The sequence below is a fragment of the Falco rusticolus genome, chromosome 4, assembly GCF_015220075.1.
Source record: "Falco rusticolus isolate bFalRus1 chromosome 4, bFalRus1.pri, whole genome shotgun sequence".
Lineage (NCBI taxonomy): Eukaryota > Metazoa > Chordata > Aves > Falconiformes > Falconidae > Falco > Falco rusticolus.
In genome coordinates, this window is record NC_051190.1 from 69,546,913 (window position 1) to 69,572,961 (window position 26,049).

Consider the following 26,049-nt stretch of genomic DNA (forward strand, 5'->3'; position numbering starts at 1 on the left):
GATACGACATTTTTTAAGGAAACCTTAGATTTAGCAAAAACTGTTAGTAGTCAAGAATATGAAAATACTCAGCCATTGTGATTTTTTTTTACAAGTCATTGCCTAGCCGTTCCAAACTATGAAAATAAAAATCTAACTGCAGTAGAAATTAGAGCTGACAGATGTTCATTTTTGAGGGACTATTGCCTCCATTATTTCAGCAATAGCATTGGCACAGCTTTTAACATGTCATCAGTGTTTCTAAGATAAGTATCAGTCTTCTGGGTTTTTTTCAGGGTTTTACTGTGTGGCCTGCCAAGTCACTGTTGCTCCAGGCTGAAAATTTCAATGTTTCTTATCCAAAGAACAATTTTTTAAATCATCGTGGTAGTCTGAAGTAGAGCAGCCAAAACACAGAATTACAGATTAGTGTTTTAAATACTGTTTAAATGCTTCTGTAACTCAAAAAATCCTTTTTTTAATTAAAACTTAAAATTTGAAGTCAGTAGCTCACAACATCTAGAAGAGTTTTAATTGAGTAGAGGCATCAGATTTGTTTGGTAATGGTTAATATTTTCAAAGTGTGAATCATCCTTATGTCATTATAATGTAAAGTAATAATTACAGGTAATAAAGGAATGCTATCAGGGTTCTTGGCCAGAAAAAGTATATTGAGAATTGTACTTTTTTATGTGGTGGGGTATTACTATGAACAGAAACCTTTAGAATTGCTTTCTATTACTTAGTATGGAAAGATATAAATTTGTTTAGCACTGAAATAAGCAACAGACTGTCATAGATAAGGTTTTTAGAATAGTCTCACATGAATAACCTTGGTAAGGCCTTTTCTGTTTGTGTGAAACTCGGTCAGTATAATAAACATACTATTTATATGAGCACATTAGCAGAGGACTGGATTGAATGATTCAGGAGGCTTGTTCCAGTGCTGTGTTTCTGTGGCTTACAGAAATGAATGTGCTCAGCATGCAGACGTGTTTCCATTATACTCTTTTGGCCACATGAGGATAATTACGTAGAGTAGATGTATGAAGAAGTTCTTTGTAAAGACAACCAGTGCTGTCAGTGCTGGAAGTACTTACAAACTAACAAAGAGAAAAAATATATTTAAAGGTACTTTTCTGAAAAATGAGGTAGTGCCTCATGGTGAATCCAGGCAGTAGTGTTATCTTCTTTCCAAACCGTGTGGTTTAGGCTTGGAAGTCCTTAATTATTGGAGCTTTTACCCTTGCAGGTTGAAATATGTGATGCAGCAGTTTGTACTTAAAGATGTGTAACAAAAAGAAAGTCACAGCTGTGGGGTATTTATTAGTCCTTTGTGCTGTCTTGTGTGATAGCAGGGTTAGTTCCATATAGTTTATTTTTGATTGAACAATTCACTTGTTTTATTGGTTATTTATGACCTTTTCACTACACAGGTGAAATGGTATATATGGTCTTTTTATTTGACATTTATTTTGGTTTTTAAGAAAAATAGTCTGTATTAGTATGTCTGTGTTTACCTTAAATTCAGCTTCTTTTGAGGTTTCTTGGCATTGAGGAGCCGTTGAGATAGACCTTTTAACTTCTTACCTCTGTGTGGGTGAAGATTCTTTTCCTGCCTTGGGTATCCTGCTGCCCTCTCTGCTTTCCTCCTTCCTTCCTCTCACCAGTGCCTCTTTCCTTGGGTCCTGTGTTGCCCTGCTCTGCTCTCCCTTGCTCCGCTTGTGCCTGTGCCTCTGCAGCCTTTGCCTGGCCCCTCGTGTCCTGCCACCACTGAGATGAAGGAAGGGAGAGCCAGTCCATGTGGCTGCACCCTAAGGGAAATGCTGCCTATAGCAAGCTGCAGCAAACCTAAACAGAGAGGCACAGAGGAGCTGTTAGATGTAGGACAAGATTTTAGAGCTTTCATGTACTGTATTTTAAGAAGAATACTTTTGAGCAAGGTAGTGTTGTGCGTTGTGATGTTGCAGAGCCTGTCATGGCATTGTGTACTATGGAGTGCTTGGACAGGCCAAGGATGTAGCATGCAGAAGGGTTGTTGACACTGGGCTGGATATAAGGGAGTGCCTCTAAATCCAGTCTTGCTGCAGGGTCTGTTCCTGTCTCTGGCATGTCCCGTCTGTCTGTCAGTAAAGAAAATACGTTTTGTTATTCTTCTAATAAGTGCTTGGTAGTTTTGTGCCACCTTTTCTGCCATAAGCAGATGAATTTGCCATGTAAGATTAATTCTTAAATTACACTCCAAAAGCCATAACCTGTTGTTTAAGAGGATTATTAAAGTAACAGAGATGCAGTGGTTAAAATACTGTAATGGCTGTCAGGTAGATGCCACCTCGGTACATAGAAACCTTCACACCTGTGCCTCAGTGGAATGAAGATAATGTTTTTAATGACTCTTAGCACTTTGCTTTCGAGACAGAAAGTAGTATGAGTTACTGCCATGTAGCCTTCTGTAGAAGGCTGCATATTTTACAAAGAGCACTGTTACAATTTCACAAGGTCTATGAGTAACCAAAATTGCACCAAGTAGTACAGGGGCATCTTTAAACACTTACCTAATCCAAGAATTGGGTATGGCTTTCAGAAAGCCAGTAATTAACATTAAAGTACAGTTACCCTCTTCAGTGTATGTAGTTTGAGAAATTGTATGTTGAGTGATTTTTATTGGTGGGTTTTTTTGTGTATGCATGCTGTCTTTCATTATTCCCATGAAAAGTAATTTAAAGCTCTTTTTTTAAGTGTGTGTTACTGCACAGCCATTACATTTCTATGATCTGAATCTTAAATAATAGTCTCTGATAAAATGCATACTTGCTGAATTAAAGTTTGTAGCCACATATTCACATGGTCTGTTTAAATTGAAACACCTGATTAGTGTTTTAAGTGGTAATGTGGTGTGCAATACACTTACTAAATAATTAAATTCCTTCTTACAGTCTTTTGAGGTGTTGAGATACTGCTTGCAAGACTGCCATGTCCAAAGGTGAATAAATATGAAAGATGACTTTAGCCTTGGGAAGCTTATTTTTTCTGGTCACTTTCTATTGCCAGTGAAGAAAGATTCAGCAGTCTGAATCCCCAGGGGTTGGTGGGAGAAATCACCTTTCTCTATTAATGATACCCCAAGCATCCCTGATGGTAAGCCTCCCTGGAATAAAGTTATTCTGTGAATTTGCTTCCCATGTTTATATGTTACGATTCTAACTAAACAATTTCCTTAACCAAAAAAACCCACCAAACCAAAACCAGTGAACTCTTAAGACGGCTCCAGTACAGCTCAACCCCATACATGTCCATCTGACCCAATGAAATGCATCTGAAGGTGTTGAGGGAGTTGGCTGATGTCATTGCAGAGATACTGTCTGTCATCTCTGAAGGATCATGAGGATGGGGCAGGTTCCCATTAACTGGAAAAAAGCAAATTATGCACCTGTCTTGAAAAAGGGTGAGAAGAACAATTCAGGGAAGGCAGTCAATTGGCTTTATCTTGATCCTTAGGAAAATCATGGAGTTGGTCCTCTTGGAACATTTTTGGGCACATGAAGGAGAAGGTGATTGGGAGTAGCTAGTGTGGATTTATCAAGGGTAAATAGTGCTTGACCAATGTGATTGCCTTTTATAATGAGATGATTAGGTCTGTGAATGAGAGGATAACATGAGAAAGACACCAGCCTTGACTTTAGCAAGGTTTTTGACCTTTTCTGTGAGACCATCCTTATGCCATGGTCTCGATGGGTGTACTGCTGGGTACACAGGAAAACTGGATCATCATGTATAAAGGGTAGTGGCTAAGGGTTCATATTCTGCCTCGAGGCTGGTTATAAGTGGCATTCTTCAGGGTCCATCTTGTTTAATATCTTTATTGGTGACCTAGAGAGGAGACGGAATATGCTCATCAAGTTTGCAGAGAACACTAAATTAGGGAGTGTAGTCAATACATGTGAAGACGTATTCAGAAGGACTTAGCCTAGAGGGATCGTCTGATAGGAACCTCTTGAAGTTCAAGGATAAATGCGAAGTCCTGCTCCTGGAATAGGCTAACCTCCTGCAGTGGTACCGGCACCCTGATGGTGGTGAAGACGTTAGCACCATCCAGGTTTGCATCAATAAGAGCACAGCCAGGATACAGAGGGAAGAGATCATGCCCCCCGCTGTGTTCAGCACTTGTTGGACAAAAGCCCTGAGCAGTGTGGTCAGAAATCGGTGCTAACCCTGCTTCAAGAAGGAGGCTGGTCTAGGGGACCTTCCAAAGCTTGCTCCCACCTGGATAGATCTCTGATTCATCTAAACTATATTTTTATACATCAAGTGGTTATATTTCTTAGTCAACATTAGTGTGCTTCTCTCAGGGTTTGCTGCAGGGCAGCTGAGTGAATGAAAAAATGCAATAGGACAGCGAGCTTGTTGTAGTTTAGAAATGAAAGTGTAACTGAGGTTCTTCCTATCCCCTAGTTGATGTATAGAAGAGGTCTGTAAATCCTTCTAATTTATCACAGTGGATACAAGTAAAACTTAGACATTTTTGAATTGTTATATCACAAGTTTACTGTGAATTCTTTTGCTTTCCCTCCTCAATAATGTTTCTAGGTTGCAGCTGGTTTGTTGGGGGTATGCTTTTCTAACATAAAACTTGAAAAATTATATTTTTCTACTCCAGACAATTGAGAGGGCTGTAATTGCTAAACCTTCCTGGTTTTTTACCTTACTTTTAATTGTTTATTACCTTGTTTTAAATTTACATTGCCAAATTTGGACGGTACAAGCGCTGCCTTAACAGAACTGTTAGTGACTGTTGGAAAAACACAATGCAGCACATGCAGTTGTGTTCACACAAAGCAAAGAATAAACCTCTGTCTGTGAGTGTTCACTGATTTCAATAGGCTTTTCAGTAGCTCTGCATATTACAATTCTTAGCACCTAGAATACATTCATATTCGTTATGGCAGTACAGTTCAGTCCCTGCTCGTGACTTGATTCCCCCCCATCCCCTCTTCTAGTGGAACATGAAGTAGAATTATTTTTCTAGTACTAGTAATGTGTTCTAGAAGATGTTACATCTCTTCTCAGAATGACTGAAAATGCATCTTGCTGCTTCTTCCATCTTGTAAGAAACGTGTTAAATACTAGAAATACTTAAAGCTTTTTGGAATCTTTCATGATGACCCTTGTGGCTATTGAGACTGTGAGGTGCTGGGCATGTATGGCATGCAATCGCTTGTATGAACAATTAGTGGAAGAACTAATTGGTATGTAGTAGTGCCATCTTTTAAAAATATTAATACTTCTTTATCTGAATGTATGGAGGATGGGGGGATTCTTTGGATGCTGGGTATCTATTTAAAATGCTTTTTTGTTTGCTTGTAACTTGACTTTATTATTTTGAACACTTGTTTAAACCAAATGGTTCTCGGTAGTGTGCCCAGTATGAAATTGTAGTTATCTGTCTTGAGTTTATGCTTACTGATGTAGCAAGTGTGTTTTCACTTATGAACGTAAACAAAAATAGTCTACTTGAAAACAGTGTTGCAAGAGTTTAGCAAATAATTGCTGGTTCATTCACTTACAGTAAAATCTATAATCAGCTATGATGTTCTTTGCCCTTATCTCTAATGTACAATTAACATCCCTATGAAATGAAGCAGGCTTCTTAAAAAAAAAATAAATATCAAAATTCATTTGACATTGTGAGTGAATTGAACCCTTATGTTTGTTTGAAAAACTTCATGTTTAAGATATCCCAATAATGATTTCAGACAGCTATTTAGTTTAAGCATTTGATTAAGACATTTAATATATTAATATATGGCATATTACCTTTGTAGATGAACCGACTAGTCCTAGTATTGACCATGATATTGCACACATTCCTGCTTCTGCTGTTATTTCTGCATCTGCTTCTCAAGCACCAGCTGTAACAACTGTTCCTTCCAGTCCCACATCTCCAGTCCCTCTAATTCGGCGACAGCTTTCACATGATCATGGTGAGTGTTGATTTCATTTTTTGATTTTTTTATGCACCTTTGTCCTTTTACACTCTGAAGAACAGGGGTGAAAATTATAAACTCTCTATTGCTTGAAAAAAAAAATAGTAAAAATGTAATACAGGTTCCTACATGCTAAAAAATTTCTATTTGTTTGTAGAATCCATCCGGCCTAGTGTCCTGGATAGCCAGCCTGCTGCAAAAACTGAGAGATCAAAGTCATATGATGAAGGACTGGATGACTACAGAGAAGAGGGAAAATCGTGAGTTCATGAAAATATCAGTTAATTTGGAGATCTGGTTTTTAAAGTGTATAAAAGCTCATTTTAACCTTTCGTTTTTCTCCCAACAGATCCATTAAGCATGTGTCTAGTTTGAAGGGGATTAAGGTAGGTAAATGCGTTTATAACAACTCCAAAGAATTACATATACTGTTGTGACAAGCTGTATGTATTACACAACTCCATTATACAAAGTGATGTGTTAAACATGGACATGAAGTTTATTGGAATTGCTCATCAAATTGTTCATGCTGTATGCATCACATAAGTAAACATGGTCTCTTTCCTTCCTAGGCTCACCACATGGTCCTTGATTGCCATTTTCCTCAGCCTCTGTAAACAAAGCATATCCATGGCGTGCTTATGTAAAAACTTACTAATGAGAGTCTAAGACTCCTGCAGTTTCTCAGAGTATTCTTGGGATGTGTAAGGTCACTATTGTTGTATGGAAACTTTAGAAATTATATTTTCCCAGGATGATATTTCTAGGGGAGTTTTTGAAGTGAGAAACATCTTGAATGGAGGGATTGTAGAGAAATGTGTTTAGAAGTAAACTGTGATCATCTTTCTGTGATATTTTCTTTAGGTCCCAGATAGCCAGAAATCTTCAGAAGACTCTGGTTCCCGGAAAGATTCTTCTTCAGAGGTCTTTGGTGATGCCTCTAAGGAAGGATGGCTCCATTTTCGTCAGCTTGTTACAGACAAAGGAAAGGTACCTGTCATGTTTAGCTTTTTTAACCTAGCACTGATATTAAGCTGGTGAAAAACTAAGATAAGAAACCTGAAGTCTCCCTGTATTGCTTTTTTAATTATTTTTTTTTTTGGATTTGAGCATCAATAAAACTTGAAAAAATTTTAGACCTGTTAGAACATTATTTTAGTGAATTCCTCAGCTGCTTTTACAGACTGCTTTCTGAACTGTCCTAATTTTACATTTTGAAGTATCTGTGAAGTAAACTAATTCCCAATGACCAAGTAGTAAGAATCAGTCCCTTGATAATGATAGTTTGTGGTCTTTTTTTCCTCTTTGCTAATAATGAAAAAAAGCGGTAATTTTTGTGAACGACATAGAGTTGAGTTCAAATTAATCCTATACGCAAGTGTAGACTAACACTTAAGGACAATTTCGAGTCTGGAATTGCAGTGGTGTGTAAATGCAAGTCTGACTTGAATTAAGTTTTAAAAGCATGGGCGAGAGTCTGCCACATATTTTTTACTGCTTTTGTAGTAACGCCTCCCGTAAATTCTAGTTACATTCTGTTTCTTGCAACTGTCATACATGAACACACACTTGATGGGTGATCAGGTAGGGCAGGCGACTGAGCGATTCATTCCTCTGATGGAGAGCAGTTAGTGAATCCCACTTGTGTGTAGTCTTTCCACAGGCTGTTCTTAAGAATGGTAGAAGTAGGTAGGTGGTTAGTCTTTTTAAAAGTTCTGGAGGCAGTTTTTATAATCCAGAAACATTCTTTGTAAAAAATAAGCAAATTAGCATATTGGTTGATGTTTTTCAGCGAGTTGGTGGGAGCATTCGACCGTGGAAGCAGTTATATGTTGTTCTTCGAGGTCATTCACTTTATTTGTACAAGGATAAAAAGGAACAAGTGACCCTGTCTGAAGAAGAACAACCTATAAGCATCAATGCTTGTTTGATAGACATCTCATACTGTGAAACGAAGAGGAAAAACGTATTTAGACTCACCACGTCAGACTGCGAGTATCTGTTTCAAGCTGAGGACAGAGATAATATGTTAGCATGGATTAAAGCAATACAAGACAACAGCAACTTAAATGATGAGGTAATTGTGTAATACATAATGCAGAAGCCATAGTTCTTGTCTTCTAAATTGATTGTATTTTCTTGCAATTAATACTTCAACAAAAGAAATCATGTGCAATTAAACAGTAGACCGAAATGTGTACAGGAACATACAAGAAAATGAGGTAAAAGTCAAGGTAACTGAGTAAACAGAGTTTAAAAAAGCCTGATGTACTCATAATCAGAGAACATACTTTGGAAATAAATGAATTAATGTTGTTGCTGAATTGACTAAACATATACTTCATATAAAACTGATTTGTCAAAAATTTCTAATCTTTTTAAAAAGATAATTGCAGGATTAGTGTGGGTTTTCTTCAGACTTGGATTGCAGAGTGGTGTGTGCAGTGGTATAGTGGGATGAGTTTCTCGGTGTAAAAGTGAAACTTTGAAAGTTGACTTATTTCTCTGATTAAATATTGATGTTCCTAAGTATAAATGTTAATGCTAATTACAAAAGGCAAACATACACTATTGTACGTAACATAAATATCTGTCCCAATAATTGTCCTCAGTGTGTTTTCATGGCAATGATGAACAACTGAGGAGTATTTTCATGTCTGTGAGCATGCGCACCTGCTCAGATTTGAAATAAGTATCCAAAGGAAAATGGATTAATAAGCATTATTAGACAGATGGATAACAGCACATTTGAATTCATGGCTGTTTCAGCTGTATGTGTGGTAGCAATTAGTTACAGAAGTAGTGTGTGCACAGAGGACTGGATTTTTCAGAATAGTAAGGTGTGTTGACTTGCATGTTTTCTATTTAAAATTACTTTCAATTTAACAGGATTTAATCAGATTGTATTGCTTTGGAAAAAAGTCTGAATAGCAGCATATAATTTGTAATTACTCACTTTAGTTTTCCTCATGTTTTTTTAGATATTCTGTCATTATTGGTCTGAAGGACTGCCTGTTAGATTTACAGGTTTTTAATTACTGGCGTGTTAATTTTTCATATGCGGTCTGTTGACAGGAAGAGGTAATCGTATTCTGAAAAAAAGAAAAATTGGTGTATTTTACAAGATTGTAAAGTAGATCTCAATTCATTTTATAGGATACTGGTGTCACAAGCAGAGATCTAATTAGTCGAAGGATTAAAGAATACAGTACAATGATGAGGTACGTGAATTATATGCTGCCACTAGTTTTTTTAGAATTCTTATGTAGCTTCTTTTTACTGAGGTAATATATATTGTTTCAGTTCTTCAAGCAGCAAAACTGAGCCATCTCCCAAAACACCTCGCCAGAGTCTAAGTATCAGACAGACTCTGCTTGGAACTAAAGCAGAGCAGAGGACCCAGAGTCCACATTCTCCTAAGGATGAGTCTGAAAGGAAGCTTCTCAGTAAAGGTCTGTATGTTTTGTGTATTTTTTTAGTTCCTTAAAGCCCCAGCGTGAGGCCATTGAGGTGCCTTTCCCAGATTTTTCAAACTCATGAATATACAGATGCAAACCAAGTATTAATCAGCTGTAGTTTTTTCAAGCTGCAGCTATAATGACTGATTTCTTGTAACTACTTCATTTGGATGTTATGTTAGATATATTTCAGGTGATCTCAGGTCCCTGAAGCTGTTTATTCCAGTCCCCTCTCAAGGGGGTTTTGAGGGTTTTTACTTCCTACAGCTTCGTGTAGTGTTAACAGTAGTAAAATCCAGGTGTTACACTTACTGTGACCAATTTTTGCCAAGCTTTGGAAATTAAAATTTAGTGCGTAATTCATATTTTTGCCTCCAGCTGACTTGAAAGCGACAGGATAAGTTAATATTTTAAATACGCTGTTAAGACACCAGAGTGTTCCACTGAAGAGCACAGGATAAAACAGTAAAATACAGGAGTGAAACTATTACTATTTTTTCCAGAACAAAATTAATGCCTGTTGAATTTTTTAAAAAGTCCAATGAGCTGGCACCACAAACTTAAATGGGTAACTGAACTCTATCAAATAATGTTACAAGCCATATTGTTGTGGTTTGGGGTTTTTTTGGTCTCCCCTCCCCAAAGACTGTGTAAATGTATGGTATTTCTGATCAGACTGTTCTTGTAAGGATGTTGGATACAAATTCAAGAAACTGGCTGAGCAATCACTTTTGATCAACCACTTCTGAACAATGTAGTCTTGAATTTAAGCTGTGAGTGAATATGTTACCAGCAAACATCCCTTTGCCCCTGCTGTGCTACAGATTACGTAACTAAATTGCAGATATTAAGTAAATGTCAAATCTGCTGAAAGAGTATTTCCAGAAATACTTGAATAAGAAGGAAGTACTATTGTATATTAGGCTACTTGCTGTACAGGATAAATGGGAATTGTAATTTGCTATGTGAATTTATAGGAGAGGTAAACAGAGCAACTGAATTTTTAATCTGATTTTTGGATAGGTAATACTTCTTAGTGTTGGAGTCCTGTTTGGAGTTATTTGGGAGTGACTAAAATCTGGTAACTTTTGAAAGAGTGAGTAGGTCTGCACAAGTGTGAGCATGGATGTATAGTTTCATAGGTATTTTGTATGGCATTGTGATTCAGTAGCCACTTAATCTTGCTCTACTAAATGTAGACTTAATTTTTAAAAATGTAATTCACGTACCTTCAGTCTTAGAATGATGAAATTCCACAGTACCAACCGGTTACTTCATTTTCCAAATCTGGGTGTGAGTATGTTCAAGTGTATCTTTTGAATCACAGAAGAGTAAAAGAAGGTATGTTTAAGACAGACTGATGTTCAGTGAGTTGTTGCAGGAAGCTTGGCCAGTGAAAGAAGTAAAAATGCAGCAGGTGTCACTTGATCTTTGCAAATCTGTTACCTGTATTCACAGTAGGTTTTGTGATTTAAATGTTCTTATTTTTGTTCTTATTTCCTTGCTTGCATTATACTAACAACAAAAAGATGAGACAAGCCCACCAAAAGACAAGGGAACATGGAGAAAAGGCATTCCAAGCATTATGAGGAAGACATTTGAAAAGAAGCCATCTGCTGTAGGAACATTTGGTGTTAGACTAGATGACTGCCCCCCAGCTCATACCAACAAAGTATGGAAGGACAATTTTTCTTTCCATTGTGATTTTAAAATACTTTTTGTATTAATTACTTTAAAGTTTACATATAACTTTTCTTTTTTCTTCAGTATATTCCATTGATTGTTGATATATGCTGCAAACTGGTTGAAGAAAGAGGTCTTGAGTACACAGGTATTTACAGAGTTCCTGGAAATAATGCTGCCATCTCAAGTATGCAAGAAGAGCTCAACAAAGGAATGACTGACATTGATGTTCATGATGATGTAAGTCTTTGATCACACTATCTTCAGGTTGGACTTCCAAAAACTTGTGGTTGTGTTGTGATTATAGAAATATAAAGCGTGTCTGTCCTTTTCTTCTGAATGTGTAGAAATGGCGAGACTTGAATGTGATAAGCAGTTTGCTGAAATCCTTCTTCAGAAAGCTCCCAGAACCCCTTTTTACCAATGGTAAGTTGTTTACATTATGATTTTGTCTTTAGGAATTACTCTTAAAGAGTTGTCTTGCAACTTTCAGATGATTTGTGAGAAAATCCAGTGGAATCATCCCAACTCTAATAAATGCCCTCTTTCCTTATTAAAGAGCAGGGAGTCATGGTGATTGTAGAGATTAAGAATGAGAGCTGTAAATAAATTTCTCTGATGTTGAAGGGATTATGAATTTGCAAAAAAACTGTTAGATTTGCAATTTTACTGTTGAAATATTCTGTGAAAGCTGTTGTTGTTTTTCCCCACTGCCATCTATATTATATACAATATAATGGGCTAATTTGTGACTTCCAGAGGTCATTCATACACGTGTGTGTGTGTATATATATATATGTAGTGTTACCTGTGTTCTCAGAGGGGTGGGTCTGGGTGTGGGTGTGTATACACACACATGCACGCACATATTTTTTAAAAAAAATTTACTAAACTAAAAGTTACTTTTTTTAACAGACAAATATGCAGATTTTATAGATGCCAATAGAAAAGAAGATCCTGTGGAGCGTCTTAAAACGCTGAAGAGACTGGTAAGCTGAAATCAGGTGTGTTGTAGGTGCACTACAAAATTAGCATTAAATGTTTAATGTTCTGAAATAGTGATTGTTTGTTTCAGATTCATGATTTACCTGAACATCATTATGAGACTCTCAAGTTTCTTTCTGCACACCTGAAGACAGTAGCGGAGAACTCAGAAAAGAACAAGGTATCAGAAACAAAAGTATAATGTATTTTGGTTTGTTGCTTTCATTAAGTACAGTTTCTCTGCAGGATTATTTCTGTTAAAGTGATAATTTATTGTAGAGAAAATTAAGACTTTTGCTACATTGAGAAGATTTTTGGATTAGGCTAAGGATTCCTGCAAAATATGCACCTACTTAGTGTGAATAAAATTTATTCAAACTGGTATTAATTCGTGTGGGAATAACTGCCTACATCCTAAATTGATCAGAAGTCTATATATACAATCCCATCTAGACACCAACAAGAGTGTGCCGGGACAGGGCTCAGGTGAATGTCTATGACCTGAGTGAACCTGTCGTGCCATCTTTGTGTGAAGTCTGGCTTCCTGGACGCTTGTGTAATTTTTAAGACCAGGACTTGCTGCAATTATTTGAATGTTTCATGACCCTGTAGATGCTGTTTTGGCTGGTTTTGAAGAAAGAAAATTCATCATGTAGAGGGTGGTAGTTCACTACTACAGGGTCTTTGTCCACCTCTAAGAATAGCTTTTTGTCATTTCCATGGGGTGAGGAAGAGTTAACATTAGGTGCTTCTATGCATGCTGTAATCCTACAGTAAATGCAAATAATAGCATCCCCCTTTTTTAGATCTCAGGGAGGGGTAGCTGAATGCAAAGCTGTGCACAGTATGCATGTGTTTCTGGATGCTTCACTCAGGGCGGGTAATGTGGTGGCTTGTTACTTGGCTACCAATACGCAGGGTCCAGCAATAAAATTTATATGATTGATGCTATATAAATGAACCTGTGGCCAATCTTAAATAATTCAAAAGATCGGAAAATATCTCGGTTCAAATTAATATGGTAGGTTCCAACATCAGCTTGGCAAGTAATACCTTCTAGTTAAATATGAAAGAAAAATATGTGTGTACATGAAAAAAAACACGTAACAAATTATAACTTATAGTGGAATTAAAGCTGACATTAAAAGGAAATGATAGTAAATGTCATTTTTAAGTGCAATGCCTAAAGCTAAACTTTATTTACAATTTTATAGCTTTGGTGTGCTGTATAAATGTTTAAATAATGTTCATATAGGATATATAAGGCTAGATGAGTGAGGTGATATTATAATTGTATGACTTGTCAAAGGCCACAATTCAAGTCGAAGTGAGCATTAAGGGCTTGTGTCATCTTTGCAACTTCCTTCTGGCATGCACAAGGACCTTGCCTTCTACATATTGGTCTATTCTATTTCACAACAGTAAACTATAAGTCAGAGAAGTGAGCAAAAATAGAAGGTAAGTGTTCTGCTGCTGCTTTCTTGGCATTATTTGTCAAGAGATGTAACATTAAAAGTAAATTAAGTGGATGATTAGTATTGTGACATGATCATACGTCTCTGAGTCTGTCATTAATAGATGTGTTGGATCTATGATGTTGGTTGCTGCCACTTCCTCCCAAGTAGGTGCAAATTGAATGAGCTCTTTTTCAGTAGACATAATCCGGTATTTGATTACCAGCTTAATTTTTGTGTGCGTGTCATGTAAACATTTTCAGGAAAAAAAAAAACCAGGGAACTAGCAATGACTTTTTATTGAAAAAAATTATATAAAAAAATGCTTAAAACATCAGTGTTTCTAAACAAAATAAGTAGTTTTTATAGGAAGAAAAAAAAATCCCCCTGAAAGTTTAAACAATATATCTGAATTCTTGAGTTTTCTATGCTTGTGGATCTGTTTAATTGCAGTGGGTTAAACAAGATTGAACTCTGAATTGCAGAAATGTTGGATGCATTTATTGTAGCTGCATATAGGAGAGTTTTAGTGTAGTGTAACATCCTGCCTGAGTCAGTAATGTTTTTAAAAACCTTTTGTCCTTATTTAAAATGGCTCTCAGACATACTAATGGAGTTACATAAATGTACTTAGCCCATATTACTGTATTTTCTCATTATAAATGTATGATATGGAAATATTTCATTTCTTAGATGGAACCAAGAAACCTGGCAATAGTATTTGGTCCGACACTTGTGAGGACATCTGATGATAACATGACACACATGGTTACGCACATGCCAGACCAATATAAAATTGTAGAAACACTCATCCAAAAAGTAAGTGGATGCATTTCATTATTCAAAAAATAAGATTGTACACAGATCGATCAGCTTTTCTTTCATTGGGCCAGGTTGCGTCTGATGTTTATCCGTCGAACTTCAGGATATCATTTTTAATAATGTTCATGTTTGATTGTTCCACATTTGGGTTTTGTGTTTCCTGTGGGGTTTTCACCTTTTTTATTTTAAATTGTAGCATGACTGGTTTTTCACAGAAGACGATGCTGAAGAACCTCTTGTAAGTATTGTGTCATAAATATTTGTATTAATTAATAAGACTTAGTTTAGAATCCGCTTCTGCTGCCTATAGAATGTCTGTGTATTTCTTAACTGCATCACTGTATGGTTTGCTCTTCAGAAGCACCTTTTTAGCTCTCCAGTCCTTGCAGTAATGATTTTTTTTAAAAAAAAAAGCCATGCATTTGTTTTAAAAGCATAAAGCAAAATGGGAAAATAAGAATACGTGAGGAAGGCGTGTCCTCAGGTGAATAATGCAGTTTTCTAAATGCTATTGAATCATAATGAACTATTTGTGAAACGATGATGAAGAGATCTTTGTTTATTAACTATAGACAACAGTTCAGGAGGAAAACACTGTAGAATCTCAGCCAGTGCCAAACATAGATCATTTACTCACCAACATTGGAAGAACGGGAGTATCTCCTGGAGACGTATCAGGTAACTCTTGCCCGGACAGTGTTAGTCCGTAGGCTAGAATAACCTACTCTGTTAACTCACTGTAACTCTCTCTTCCTATTTTCTTTTACTAATAAACTATTTTTCTCTTTTCCAAAAGATCATTAACACTTCTTAAAGACTTGAATTGTTGATAATCATGCATGATATAATTTGGAAGACTTTGTTGTCTAACAGGAATATAATCATTAAAAGATGAGGCTTGCACATACTATTTTATTTATTCACAGTAACCCATGCAATCATCATCGTGAGGTGAAGCAGATATGCTGCTGTAAAGTGGTTTGTTGTGAAGGCAGAAAGACTGATCTTCAGTGGTGGTCTAATATTGCTCCTTCCAAACGTTAGGAATGCAAAAAATTGAGTTTTGTTTTCTTGTCAAGTGGTGGACACTTTAATATTAAAGTATGTTGCAGTATGTCTATACTAAAGCTGATTTCCTTCTGTTTATAAATGCCATCCTCTTTTGTGGCTAAGGACAAGCATTGCAGGCTCTTTTTTGGTGACTTTTTCCCCCCCTCCCTTCACTATAGTATTGCACTAACCCAGCATGTTGTATCCCACAAATGTTACCCCTTCGTCTTTAGCTTTTGTTTCAGTTTTCAAAGGGTTGTTCAGCACTTACTGAAACAGTCACTTTGTCCTGATGTTGCAACAGGCGAAGTGGGAGGAGTCTATCACACGGTGATGTCATTAGTGGATTCTGTGATGTCACTGATGGACAGCTGGAACTGTAGGAAGAAGGAGGACTGTTGCCCACACTGTAGCTGCCTTGTCTGCAGAAACCCCCGTTTCTTGTAAATGGAAAAAAAAAAAGTTGATCTGTGCTGTAAATTTTCTTTTAAGAGTATTTTAAACAGATCAATGCTACTTTTTAAAAGTTTTTCTGCTGTTTCTTGTTATCTCTGAAGCAGACCCTGAGGAGAAATAGCATGGTATGGTCTACCAGTCTTTCTAGTCATAAAGCATTAGCCATGTGTCAAAAAGGGGTGTGGCAGGGGGCTCAGCTCTTTCTTCCTAGCTGGAACACATCCAAGTTCATATTTTTAGTCATTGTGCTAGCCCCTTCCTACCCCCTTTATAATTGTATAATCTTGGGTTTTGCAAGACAGTAAAACTATGGTGTCCATTTTTCATTTCATAATAGCGCTTGTTATAGAAAAGTACAAAACTGGTAGCTGCTGAAATCTAGCCAATTTAAAAAGAAAATTTTACCTATACGTAGTCAGAGGTGGAGGGAGATGTATAATTGGGGTTTTACACACAAAGTACGACTTAATTTCTTTAAAAACTCACAAAAATAATATGACTACATGAACCATAATTTGTACCTAGGGCAGCCAACAGTACTAAGACATTCAATTTTGCTTTGCATATCCTGAATCTCAGGAGAGTACACAGTACAATCCTGAAATGGTCTTTCAGCTGCGGTTTTGCAGGGGCTGTATACTTAAAACATCGAATAAACATTAGTATTTCTGTTTTTTATTTAGAAGAACAGGGCTCCTTTGCCATTCCTATCATTGAGCTGGTTCTGCCTACAATTCACAGCATCCTTTCATGGCGGTGGCTTTCTGTGGTGCAGCTTGCATCTTTGTGAGCTCTGACTATTCACTCTGTTCTGGTTTTTATTTGCTTCACATTTTGTTCTGTGCTTGTCTTTTTCCATAAGTCCAGCATTGTCTGTAGCAACAGCAAAAAAATTGCACAGAACTGAGCAGAATTGTTTGTGTTTTTTTTTAATTTTTCCACAGATTCCGCTACTAGTGACTCAGCAAAATCTAAGGTAAATCCTTTTGTGCAATGATGTAGTTATAAGCTTCTGAAATATGTTGGATATTTGCTTGCTTTATTAAATCACTTATATGCAGATGTACTGTAGAGCTTATGTAGAATCTTTTCAATAAGTGGTAATACTGTTTTCTCATCAGATCGTTTTAAAGTGTTACATTGGAAAAGTATCACTTGTTTGTGGTTAGTTGCATCTGCTAAAGCAGTCAGCTGCAGACATAAACAGCTTTGTTCCAAGCTCTTGCAATTGTGAGCGCTTACCTCCTTTTTGCATCTCGTTTAGTCGAGGTAAATGTATATAGTATGTTCCCTGTCATTGTGGGCATACTGCTTACTCCCAGACAGTATTTGTGTTTCCCTGTTTCCCCTATTTCACTGAGAAAAGTGTGTGTAGAATTCAGCCTTTTCTTCCGCAGAAGGCAATAGTTGCTCCTCTTACAGTAGGCCAGAGGTGCTGCCATAGGAAGTGCCATCCGAACAGAGAGAAGAATTGTTGTGGTCACTTGGTAGGCCCCGACACCCAGTGGTCCATGGCCAGTCGGTTTTGGACTAGCACTAACCTGCTGGCACAGCATTCAGAGGTGTCACCTGTCGTCCAGAAGGTTCTTTGTGCTGCCTGTAGGCAGCCCTTGTGCAGGAGGCTGGGCAGTCACGCTGCAGGCTTCTCAGGTGCTTGTTTCCCTGGAGGCTCTCAGCAAGACTTAGTGTGTGTCTTCTGCCCACCCTGTCCTGATCTCTGCACCGAGAGTGTGGGATATTTTTTGTCGTGGCCCGACATTCTGGATAACCATGAATATTTTTGTTACTGTTGGTTGAGTAGACGTTTCTCCCAACTCTTCCCTGTCCGTGTTCACGTAAACAAATCAGTGCACCAGTGCTGAGGCTGTCATGGTCAGTGCAGCCACTCTATTATTGTATGGCTGTTTGACCTTGGCTTGCGAAGTCATATAGTGGCAAATTTTCACTGTTGCCAGCACTTGTTTCATTTCTGAGGAGATGGTGAATAGGAATGAAATTTGTGCCAAGAAAAAAGTTGTTTGAGCAAAAATATTAAATGCACTGTGTCTTTTCAGTGCTTTGCCTTGTATGGCCAGGGCATTTATGCTGCAATAGTAGGCATCCTGCGATAGTTCACTGTCACGTGGGAGCTGTGATGCTGCGCTTGCGGAGCAGAGAAGTACCTTGTTGGACAACAGCTGAGTGGTTAGATGATGACTAGTGCGCATTGGCTTTCCCATTTGTCTTTAAGCTTACTCTCTTAACTGGCTTTCTGAACTAGATGATTCTTTCAGTAATGATGTCCCAGATTTATTGGCAAAATGGTTAACGAGAGGATGGCTCTTCCCCCCCTTCTCCTATCTTTCTCTGCGGTGCTGCACAGTAACAAGTAATTTGGCTTTAGAAGACTTTTTTGGAGCATAGCTCGTGGCAGCTGGTCTGAGTCTTCCTTCCGCCAGGTCAGAGAGAGGGCTAGATACCTGAACATAGGCTTAAGCCCACGTAGCTGACACCTGTGCTGCTCTTGTTGAGCCGTAGGCAGATGTCAAATATCAGTCCCACTATGTTAAAGGCCTCCGATATGAGCAGCTGCCCTTTCCGGGAGATGCCATTGCTGTATTCTTTTCTCAAATGTCTGCACTGTGCAACACACCGGTCAGCAGTGAACTTCCCACTTGTTTTAAAGGCAGCAGTGGGGCGGTAAGTAGGAAAGGTACATAGCTTTGAAGCGGCCAGGTGGTAGTGTTGTCAGTGTAGTGAAAATAGGTTTTAATTAATTTTATAAAATTAAATAATTGGGCTTTTCCCTTTATTGCTTCCGTGCAATTGGAAAGGTAGATTCCTCAAAAATCAGGAAGAAACTTACTTTGTAGTGATGACTTGATGCAATTTAAAAACTGAGCCTGAAAGATGAAAAATCTACTGAAAAGTAGTTTGAGAAATTATTCTTTTCACGTAGGTAAGACCTTGAAAGGAGGGATTGAAACCACACTTTTGGGACTTTTCTGGGAAGCAGTTTCAGTTGCAAACCAGTCTTGAAAAGGTTGTCTTGCTGTACTGGAGCCTGCTTTATTAGTCAATCAAAGACTAAATAGCTGTATATACAAACTAGTCTTTGTTAAGTTGAAGGGATTCAGATAAAAAGTGGAATTGAAAACCGACTTCTTGGGCAATGTCACAGACTACAGAAAGAGCATGGAAATATTTTCCTGAATAAAGACAGACTTTCTGCTGTGAAGCTCAGGATGTGTTTTTAAAAACTCAGGCTAATGAATGTCTCCTTGTGATTTCTAATCATGCTTCCTCTCCCTTTTCCTTTTTTTAACAGGGTTCTTGGGGTTCTGGAAAGGATCAGTATAGCAAGGAACTGCTTGTGTCCTCCATTTTTGCAGCAGCTAGTCGCAAGCGGAAAAAGACAAAAGAGAAACCACAACCAAGCAGCTCAGAGGATGAGTTGGATAATGTGTTTTTCAAGAAGGAGCTTGCAGAGCAATCTCGTGGTGACACAACAAAAGAGGACATGGCTAAAGGGGAATATGAAAGAGAGAGAGACATAGGGAGAAAACAGAGGATGTTTGTCTTGAAGGAAAAAGAGAACAGCAGTAAAAAAGATGGGAGTGTTATAAAGGATGAAAAGAAGTCATTAAAGAAGGAAAGTATCCTGTCAGAGGAACCTTCATTGCCTTACCATGAAAAATGTACAAAATCACCAAATCTCAGCTGTCTGCAAGCCATGCAGAAGAATAATCCAAAAATGCCTGTTTCACAGTCCTCTTCCCAGGTTGAGGAGGCAGTGTCTGACTCCAGCACTATGCTAAGCACTTCCTCCCAGGCTTCCCAGCACAGACACTCATGCAAAAAAGTAGCCAGCCCTGAAATTAAACACAATGAGTTTTTGGCAGCTGATGTCAGTTCCATCACCTCAGATTATTCAACTACTTCATCTACTATATATCTGACTGGTTTAGATGCCAGTATGCTGAGCCCTGAGGTGCAGTCGGTGACAGAAAGCAAGGGAGAAGATGCTGATGATGAAAGAAGCGAATTGATCAGCGAAGGGCGTCCTATGGAGACAGACAGCGAGAGCGACTTCCCTGTCTTTGCCACAAGTGCTGCTGCTGAAAGGCTGTCCAAGGGGAAGGTTTCAGAAGTGGTAAAGACCAGTCGGAGGAACTCTGAAGAAAGCGAAGTAAGTTGTACTGAGGGAAGTTCAACACCAAAGTTAGAGTCTCGCAGACTTTTCAGCTCACACAAACTTATTGAATGTGATACACTGTCTAGGAGAAAGTCTGCACGGCACAAAACGGACAGTGAGGGTTCAGGAGATGCAAAGAGTGAGAAGGACTTACCTACTGTGACCAAAATGTTTGACATAATGAAAAAAGGAAGATCGACAAGCAGTTTAGCCACATCGGCCAAAAGTGAGGCTGACAAGCAAGAACCTACCTGGAGGCTTAAAATTACAGATAGGTTAAAGCTGCGACTCAAATCATCTGCAGATGACATGTTTGGAGTTGGGAATCAGAAAGCGAACTCTGCAGAGACAGCAAAGAGAAAAAATATCAGGCGAAGGCATACGCTTGGAGGACAGAGGGATTTTGCTGAAATAAGTGTCCTGAATGCTTGGAAGGCTCAAGAGCCAAGTCAAAGTAGAGAGAGAGAATCTGAGCTTTCAGCTGTGAATCGGTTGAAGCCAAAATGTCCAGCGCAGGACCTCTCGATCTCAGACTGGCTTGCACGGGAACGTTTACGCACTAGCACAACTGACCTTAATACGGGTGAAACTGGAAAGCCCAGACTTGAGAACACTAGCATAGCAGATGTATCAAAGGTAGATCTGCCTTTGTCTGCAGAGATGCAAGCAGATGAAGGCAGTTCTTCCAGCAGCTTGACTTTAATTAACAGAACACCACCTTCGGGACCATTTCAGCCACCAGACCAGGTAAATGGTGAAAATTATCAGAATATGAACAAAAACAACTTTAGCCCAGCAGTTGATGCCCATCCTCATAAACTGTCTGGGACCCAGGTGGTTAGATCTCGATTCTACCAGTATCTTTGAAATGGGGAGATATGTCCACTACAGCAATTCATTAACTTACTGTTACACTTCCCAGTAACTCTTGTGTGTGTGTGTACATATATATTTTTTTTTCCTGTACTGTTGTTGTTACGCAGCCTTCGTTTGGGCTGGTTTCATCAATATGCTCTGTGGAACGTCTTCACAGTGCATTACCACAGCCAGAAGAACACTAAAGTTAAAGTATATATATATATATATTTTAAGAAAAAGTATATTTGATGGCTGCATACAAATGTTGAACAAAGCATCTGATGCAACATGCTGTGTAGTGCATACATGGTTTTCTGACTGGGAGTTGGCCTGGCATTAGTATGCAGAAAAACTGTTCTTTTGGTTTAGTCACTAACAAGTGCCTCATCATAAATTCATTTGGTTTGTTAGGGTGCCATATTGTTAAATTAGAGAAACTTATTACAAACAAATGAATGCATTTTACTGTTAACGAGTTTCATTACATTTTACAAATGTTAACGCAGGTGGCTACAGAGCTTCCATTCCTTAGGCATTCCAGTAAATATTGGAGTTTTATATTTCCAATTTTAATACAGATTTTGAGTTTTATGTGACTTGAATTTTTAATCTTTCTGTAAAATAAGTAACTTAAATGTACATACTACATGTGTATCTTTTCTTCAGATACCAGATTTGATATAAATGTTGTAACATAGGCGTGTAGATAGTGAATACTGGATGGAACTGGTTTCTTTTATCGAGAATATAATTCTGCATGATGACCCAACGAATCCAAACCTGTATTATACCTGTGTGCACACCCACTTAAACACTGGAAATAAAATTGTTTTCGTGACTCTGTGTGGTGCGAACTCATTCTCCTGAACGGTTTTGAAACGTTGGGTTTACAAGTTGCAATCAGCGACTGCTCTCGGGATCACAGAACCTGCAGTTGCTCCTGGATGAAGGGCACTTCTCTTTAAAGTCTTTTGTTTGTGGGGCACCACTGTGGAGGTTAGCGTGTGAGAGAGATTCAGTTGGTTAAGTGTTTGCATCTTGATGTATAATCTATATAACCTGATTTCTGATGTAGGTAGCAAGTTAGTTTGTTTAATATGCTGGTTTCATAGCACTGAAAAAAACATGTCCATGATCACCCCCAAGTCATAAAGAGTGAACACCAGTATCTGCCAGTATTATGCAGTCTTGGACGTTTTATAGGTTTAACTATTTACGTGAGCTTCTACCCTAAAAACCCTTCTGTGTGTGAACTCTCTACCGGTTCTTCTGTTTTCTTGTTACTTGACAACAAAGTAGCTTTTCATGACTTTGGGAATTCCCATGTTTTACACTGTCATTTGCTTGGCAGAGCATTATACCTGTATCGGTGATAAATGAGCAACGAACATCATGAGCACACAAAAATTTACGCGTGTCCTGTTACTGTGAAGAGAAGGAATTATAGTGAGTAGGATGTGTAGGCTGACGTGTTGTTAAGCAGACTGCATTTCTTTCCAAAGTGACTGTAATAGTCCCATGCTTTTATCTGTTGTGGTTTTGATCCTTGAGAGAAATCATTATAAAAAAATCGGCTGTGAAGAAGCATCAGATATGGCAGTTGAGATCTGTGGAAGTTCTCACCACATAATTGTGTGCATCTAGTACCAGTTCATGTAAAAATGAATGATGTTCTTCTGGTCTTGCAAACTAAAATGTCCCCTGTCCCTGCCCTCCCTGCCCCCCAAGCAAACAGCACGCTGATGTATTAGCAGCATTTCTGTGCGCGGTGTGAGGAAGAATGGCTATGGTGAATCACAGAGTGAGGGAGGATGATTTTTGTTTCAGTCCTAATAGTGAAGTGTATTTGAACAAGGGATTTCAGAATTTGGTGTTGTGATGTCTCTGTAATGCTATTCATCAGCACATACCCATTGTCTTTTACAGGAGGTGTATTTTTGTCCCATCCTTAGTCTCAGAAGCTTGTTAGAGTGTGCTGAGCATCCACAGTAAGTCACAGGGGTCTTCTCAATGAAGCATTATACTACAGAGGTACATAAGGGGTCCTGCAGGTCTGCATCTTACTCTGACTTATGTGACTTAACCTGAGCCGTTTTGATGGATCAGGTTAATTTTCATTTTCTTGTGTTTATAGATAACTGATGATTTTAACTCCTGAATCTAGATGCATGGCTGCCAACTCATGCTCGACAACATAGAACTTTTATTGTGTTGACTGGGATAGAACACAAGATCTTTTGAAAAATCAGGAACTTTAAACTCCACAAAAGAGGAGGTGTTTTGGCCGACAGTGCTACAGGTGCAAACTTAAGGGCTCAGCCACCTCCGTGGTATAGTCTGCTGCTGCACTGGCAGCACGGAAGCTGCAGTTGCAGGAGGAGCTTGGACAAAAGTCGGGGATATCTTCAGGGGTGTAAGAAAGGGATTATGGCAGTTCAGACCACCGCTGCCTTGCCCGCTCCATGTAAATGGGGTTTGGGACAACCTGGCAGGCAGAGTGGGAGGGAGGCGGGGAAGCGCTTGACTGAATCGCTGAATCCCCTGCCAGATGCAGGGAGCGATCTCGGGCGCGTCAGGGAGAGGAGAGTACTGGAGAATGTGGCATGTGGCGGTGTATCTGAAGCTGGGCAGACGCTGATGCTTTTCCTGCTCTTTGAAGACTGCCCAGATTCTAAATTCCAGCCAGCGCGGCAGTAGAGGTGACAGACATTTTTAGGAGCCATTGCTATGCCCTGTGGTGCTTTTTTTCTTGTTTGTTTATTTATTTATTCCCCTCCTCCTCTTCTTGCTGCAGGAAGGGGAACGCATGTGTGATGTGTGCAGTAGCTTGCCCTGAGGTGAATGCTGTTAGTACCAGTATTTCCTCTGGAAGCTGGATTCAGTGCCATGGGGAGCTCCACGGAGCGCAGAGCAGTTGAGGTGGGCAGGGACCTCTGGGGATTGCCTACTCCTGCCCTGGCTCAGGCCGGCGCAGCCAGAGCGGGTGCTCCGGGCTGGGGCTGGTTGGGTTTTGATCATGCTTATGGTTAAAAGGGGCGTACTTTATGTTTACGCAGAATTCTTTAACGTTTTATATTTGTGCCCATTTATTTGGTTTTATACTCATCGGAAGGATTCAAACTGGCTTGGAGAATACTTTTGGTCTGAGGACTGCTTGGAGCTGTGTAGCTGCAGGTCATTAGGAACAGGTCTAAGCTGACATCTGATGGGGAAATGAAAGGATGAACTGTGCTGGTAGCAGTGGTGGGTCCCGGTTTTTTAATGGTTCCAAACAGCAGTTCCCGTTTCAGTGGGGATCGGTGGTTTAGTTTGAAATCACTTTTCTGGAATTTGGTAGCTGGAAGATGAGCTGTGTGACTGCTTTTTAAGACTTTAAAGGGCTTGTTATGGTCCCCATTAGTATCATTCACAGCACTGAAAATGTGGAATTAAGTCACGGCCACCATCCAGACGGTTTCTTAACTTCCTTTGTGCTGTTGCAGAGCTGAAGGAAAATCCTTTGCTGAGCTGCACATAAGGGTCTCTTCCTGTCTGCAGCATCAGAGAAGAATCTCTCTCTGCTTTGTCTAGGCAGGACAAAAGCGTTTGAAATGTAGCCTCATCTGCTACAAGAAGCTGTGCTCTTGTTTTCAAAGCCAGGTCATTACGCTGTCCCCATTTAGACAGCGACCAAGCGATTGTGCCAGCCTGTGCAAAGGGTGTAGGCTGATGCGTGGCTGGGAGAGGGATGACTTAAACCAGACCTGCCGCAAGCGGTGCACAGACCTGTGGCTCACAGTCATGAGACCGTAAAAATCTGCCTTAATAATCTGTTACCAAACCTGTAAGTTTTTAAGCGCGCAGGAAGAGCTGCCTCTTAGTGGGGATCAGATGGATTTTGGCTCTGGATGTTGGTAGGCAGAAATGTCCTGCACATACCTCCTCTTCCCTGCTCTGTGCATCCTCTTTCGCCTTCCCAGAACTGTGGCCTGCCCAGCTCAGGCGCTGGGTGCGTGTTGCTGCATTTTTGCTGTAGTGCCCATAGTTGGGGTCAGCTGGCACAGAGGGATGGCACTTGCCCTGCTATGAAGTCCAGTGCTGGCTCAGACTACAACAGGCAGCAGGAAGGTCCTGCTCACCTCCCAGCTCCTTCCCCCTGGAAGGGGACTGGTGAGCTGCTTCACTAAGTTTTTGGAGCAGCGAGGTCCCATCACACGTGAACCCCTGGGGTCACTGCAACCTAAAGAGACTTGATGGCCGCTCGCCAAATAGACTTGGCTGCAGGCGCAGCAGGTAGCAGGCCTGGTACCCTGGGGGAGTGCTGCCCTCCTGGGTTCTCCCTTGCTGAAGAGCCGCTGTTGTCTTTTAAACTGCCCAAGAGCTGGTGAGAGCTTGATCTGGAATTGCCTGGGCCGGAGCACCCTGGGGACAGTGAGGAGGGTGGGTGGCTTTTCTGCAGGTCCCCTGTTTGAACACGGGCTGATGTGGAGAGCGCAGGTGGCCCCTTGCCAGCTGGGGGCTGAGGGCTGCTCTGTTAGCACCAAGTCCCGTGCTGCTGCGGGTGCTGCCCAGTGGCTCTTGTCCCCAGCTTGGGCTGCTGTCACCTCCACCAGAACTGCCTCCTCATAACTGGTTTGCAGTGAGAAATGTCACATTTTAATCCCTAGACTGTGCCGTTTCCTTCTGTGGTTAAGGGATTTATTTACAGACTTGATTTTTTTTTTCTGAACACTCTGCCCAGTGTTGAAAAGCACACCTGGTGCTGAGCTGCAGCCTACACGCAGCCCTTCTGTGCCCGTGAAGTCCAGCAGCTCCGTCGCTGTACAAGCAGGACGTGGAGGGGATGAGTGCCACCTGACTCGACACGGTGCCAGCAGCGGTGCCTGCGCAGGGGAAGGTGCTGTCTGAGCCTGTGGCTGGGGTCCTGGTGGGTGCCACACGCCAGCACTGAGGATGCCACACGGAGGGGCGCAGGACTTGGTGGCTGCTGGGAGGGCGTGTAGCTGGGGCCACAGGTGGGTGTTGTGTTCGCGCCCCGGTCTACCCGTTCACCACCGCAGACAAGAATTGCCTGTCGTGTACAGCACTGCCTTTCTGCCCCCTGCGTGCCCAGGGACGGAGCGGGGATGGTTGGTTATTTATACAACTGCTGTCAGTGTTTAAATCCA

At 39.9% G+C, this 26,049-nt stretch overlaps 1 protein-coding gene across 7 annotated transcripts in view; it reads left to right on the top strand.

Moving 5' to 3' along the window:
- ARHGAP21 (Rho GTPase activating protein 21) overlaps positions 1–21,741 on the top strand; it is a 118,944-nt gene extending 97,203 nt beyond the window's left edge. For 5 of the 7 annotated variants that reach the window (XM_037384894.1, XM_037384896.1, XM_037384895.1 and 2 more), the window contains 17 exons: positions 5,802–5,960; positions 6,121–6,223; positions 6,313–6,349; positions 6,828–6,953; positions 7,756–8,040; positions 9,120–9,184; positions 9,267–9,415; positions 10,951–11,093; positions 11,189–11,344; positions 11,452–11,530; positions 12,020–12,093; positions 12,180–12,269; positions 14,236–14,361; positions 14,561–14,602; positions 14,937–15,042; positions 16,815–16,846; positions 19,178–20,911. In XM_037384894.1, the coding sequence (XP_037240791.1) occupies positions 5,802–5,960; positions 6,121–6,223; positions 6,313–6,349; positions 6,828–6,953; positions 7,756–8,040; positions 9,120–9,184; positions 9,267–9,415; positions 10,951–11,093; positions 11,189–11,344; positions 11,452–11,530; positions 12,020–12,093; positions 12,180–12,269; positions 14,236–14,361; positions 14,561–14,602; positions 14,937–15,042; positions 16,815–16,846; positions 19,178–20,911 (3,506 nt within the window). Of the gene's footprint in view, positions 1–5,801; positions 5,961–6,120; positions 6,224–6,312; positions 6,350–6,827; positions 6,954–7,755; positions 8,041–9,119; positions 9,185–9,266; positions 9,416–10,950; positions 11,094–11,188; positions 11,345–11,451; positions 11,531–12,019; positions 12,094–12,179; positions 12,270–14,235; positions 14,362–14,560; positions 14,603–14,936; positions 15,043–16,814; positions 16,847–19,177 lie in introns of all 7 variants that reach the window. The other 2 variants (XM_037384899.1, XM_037384893.1) reach the window with 1 other exon arrangement.
- Positions 21,742–26,049: the final 4,308 nt, after the last annotated feature.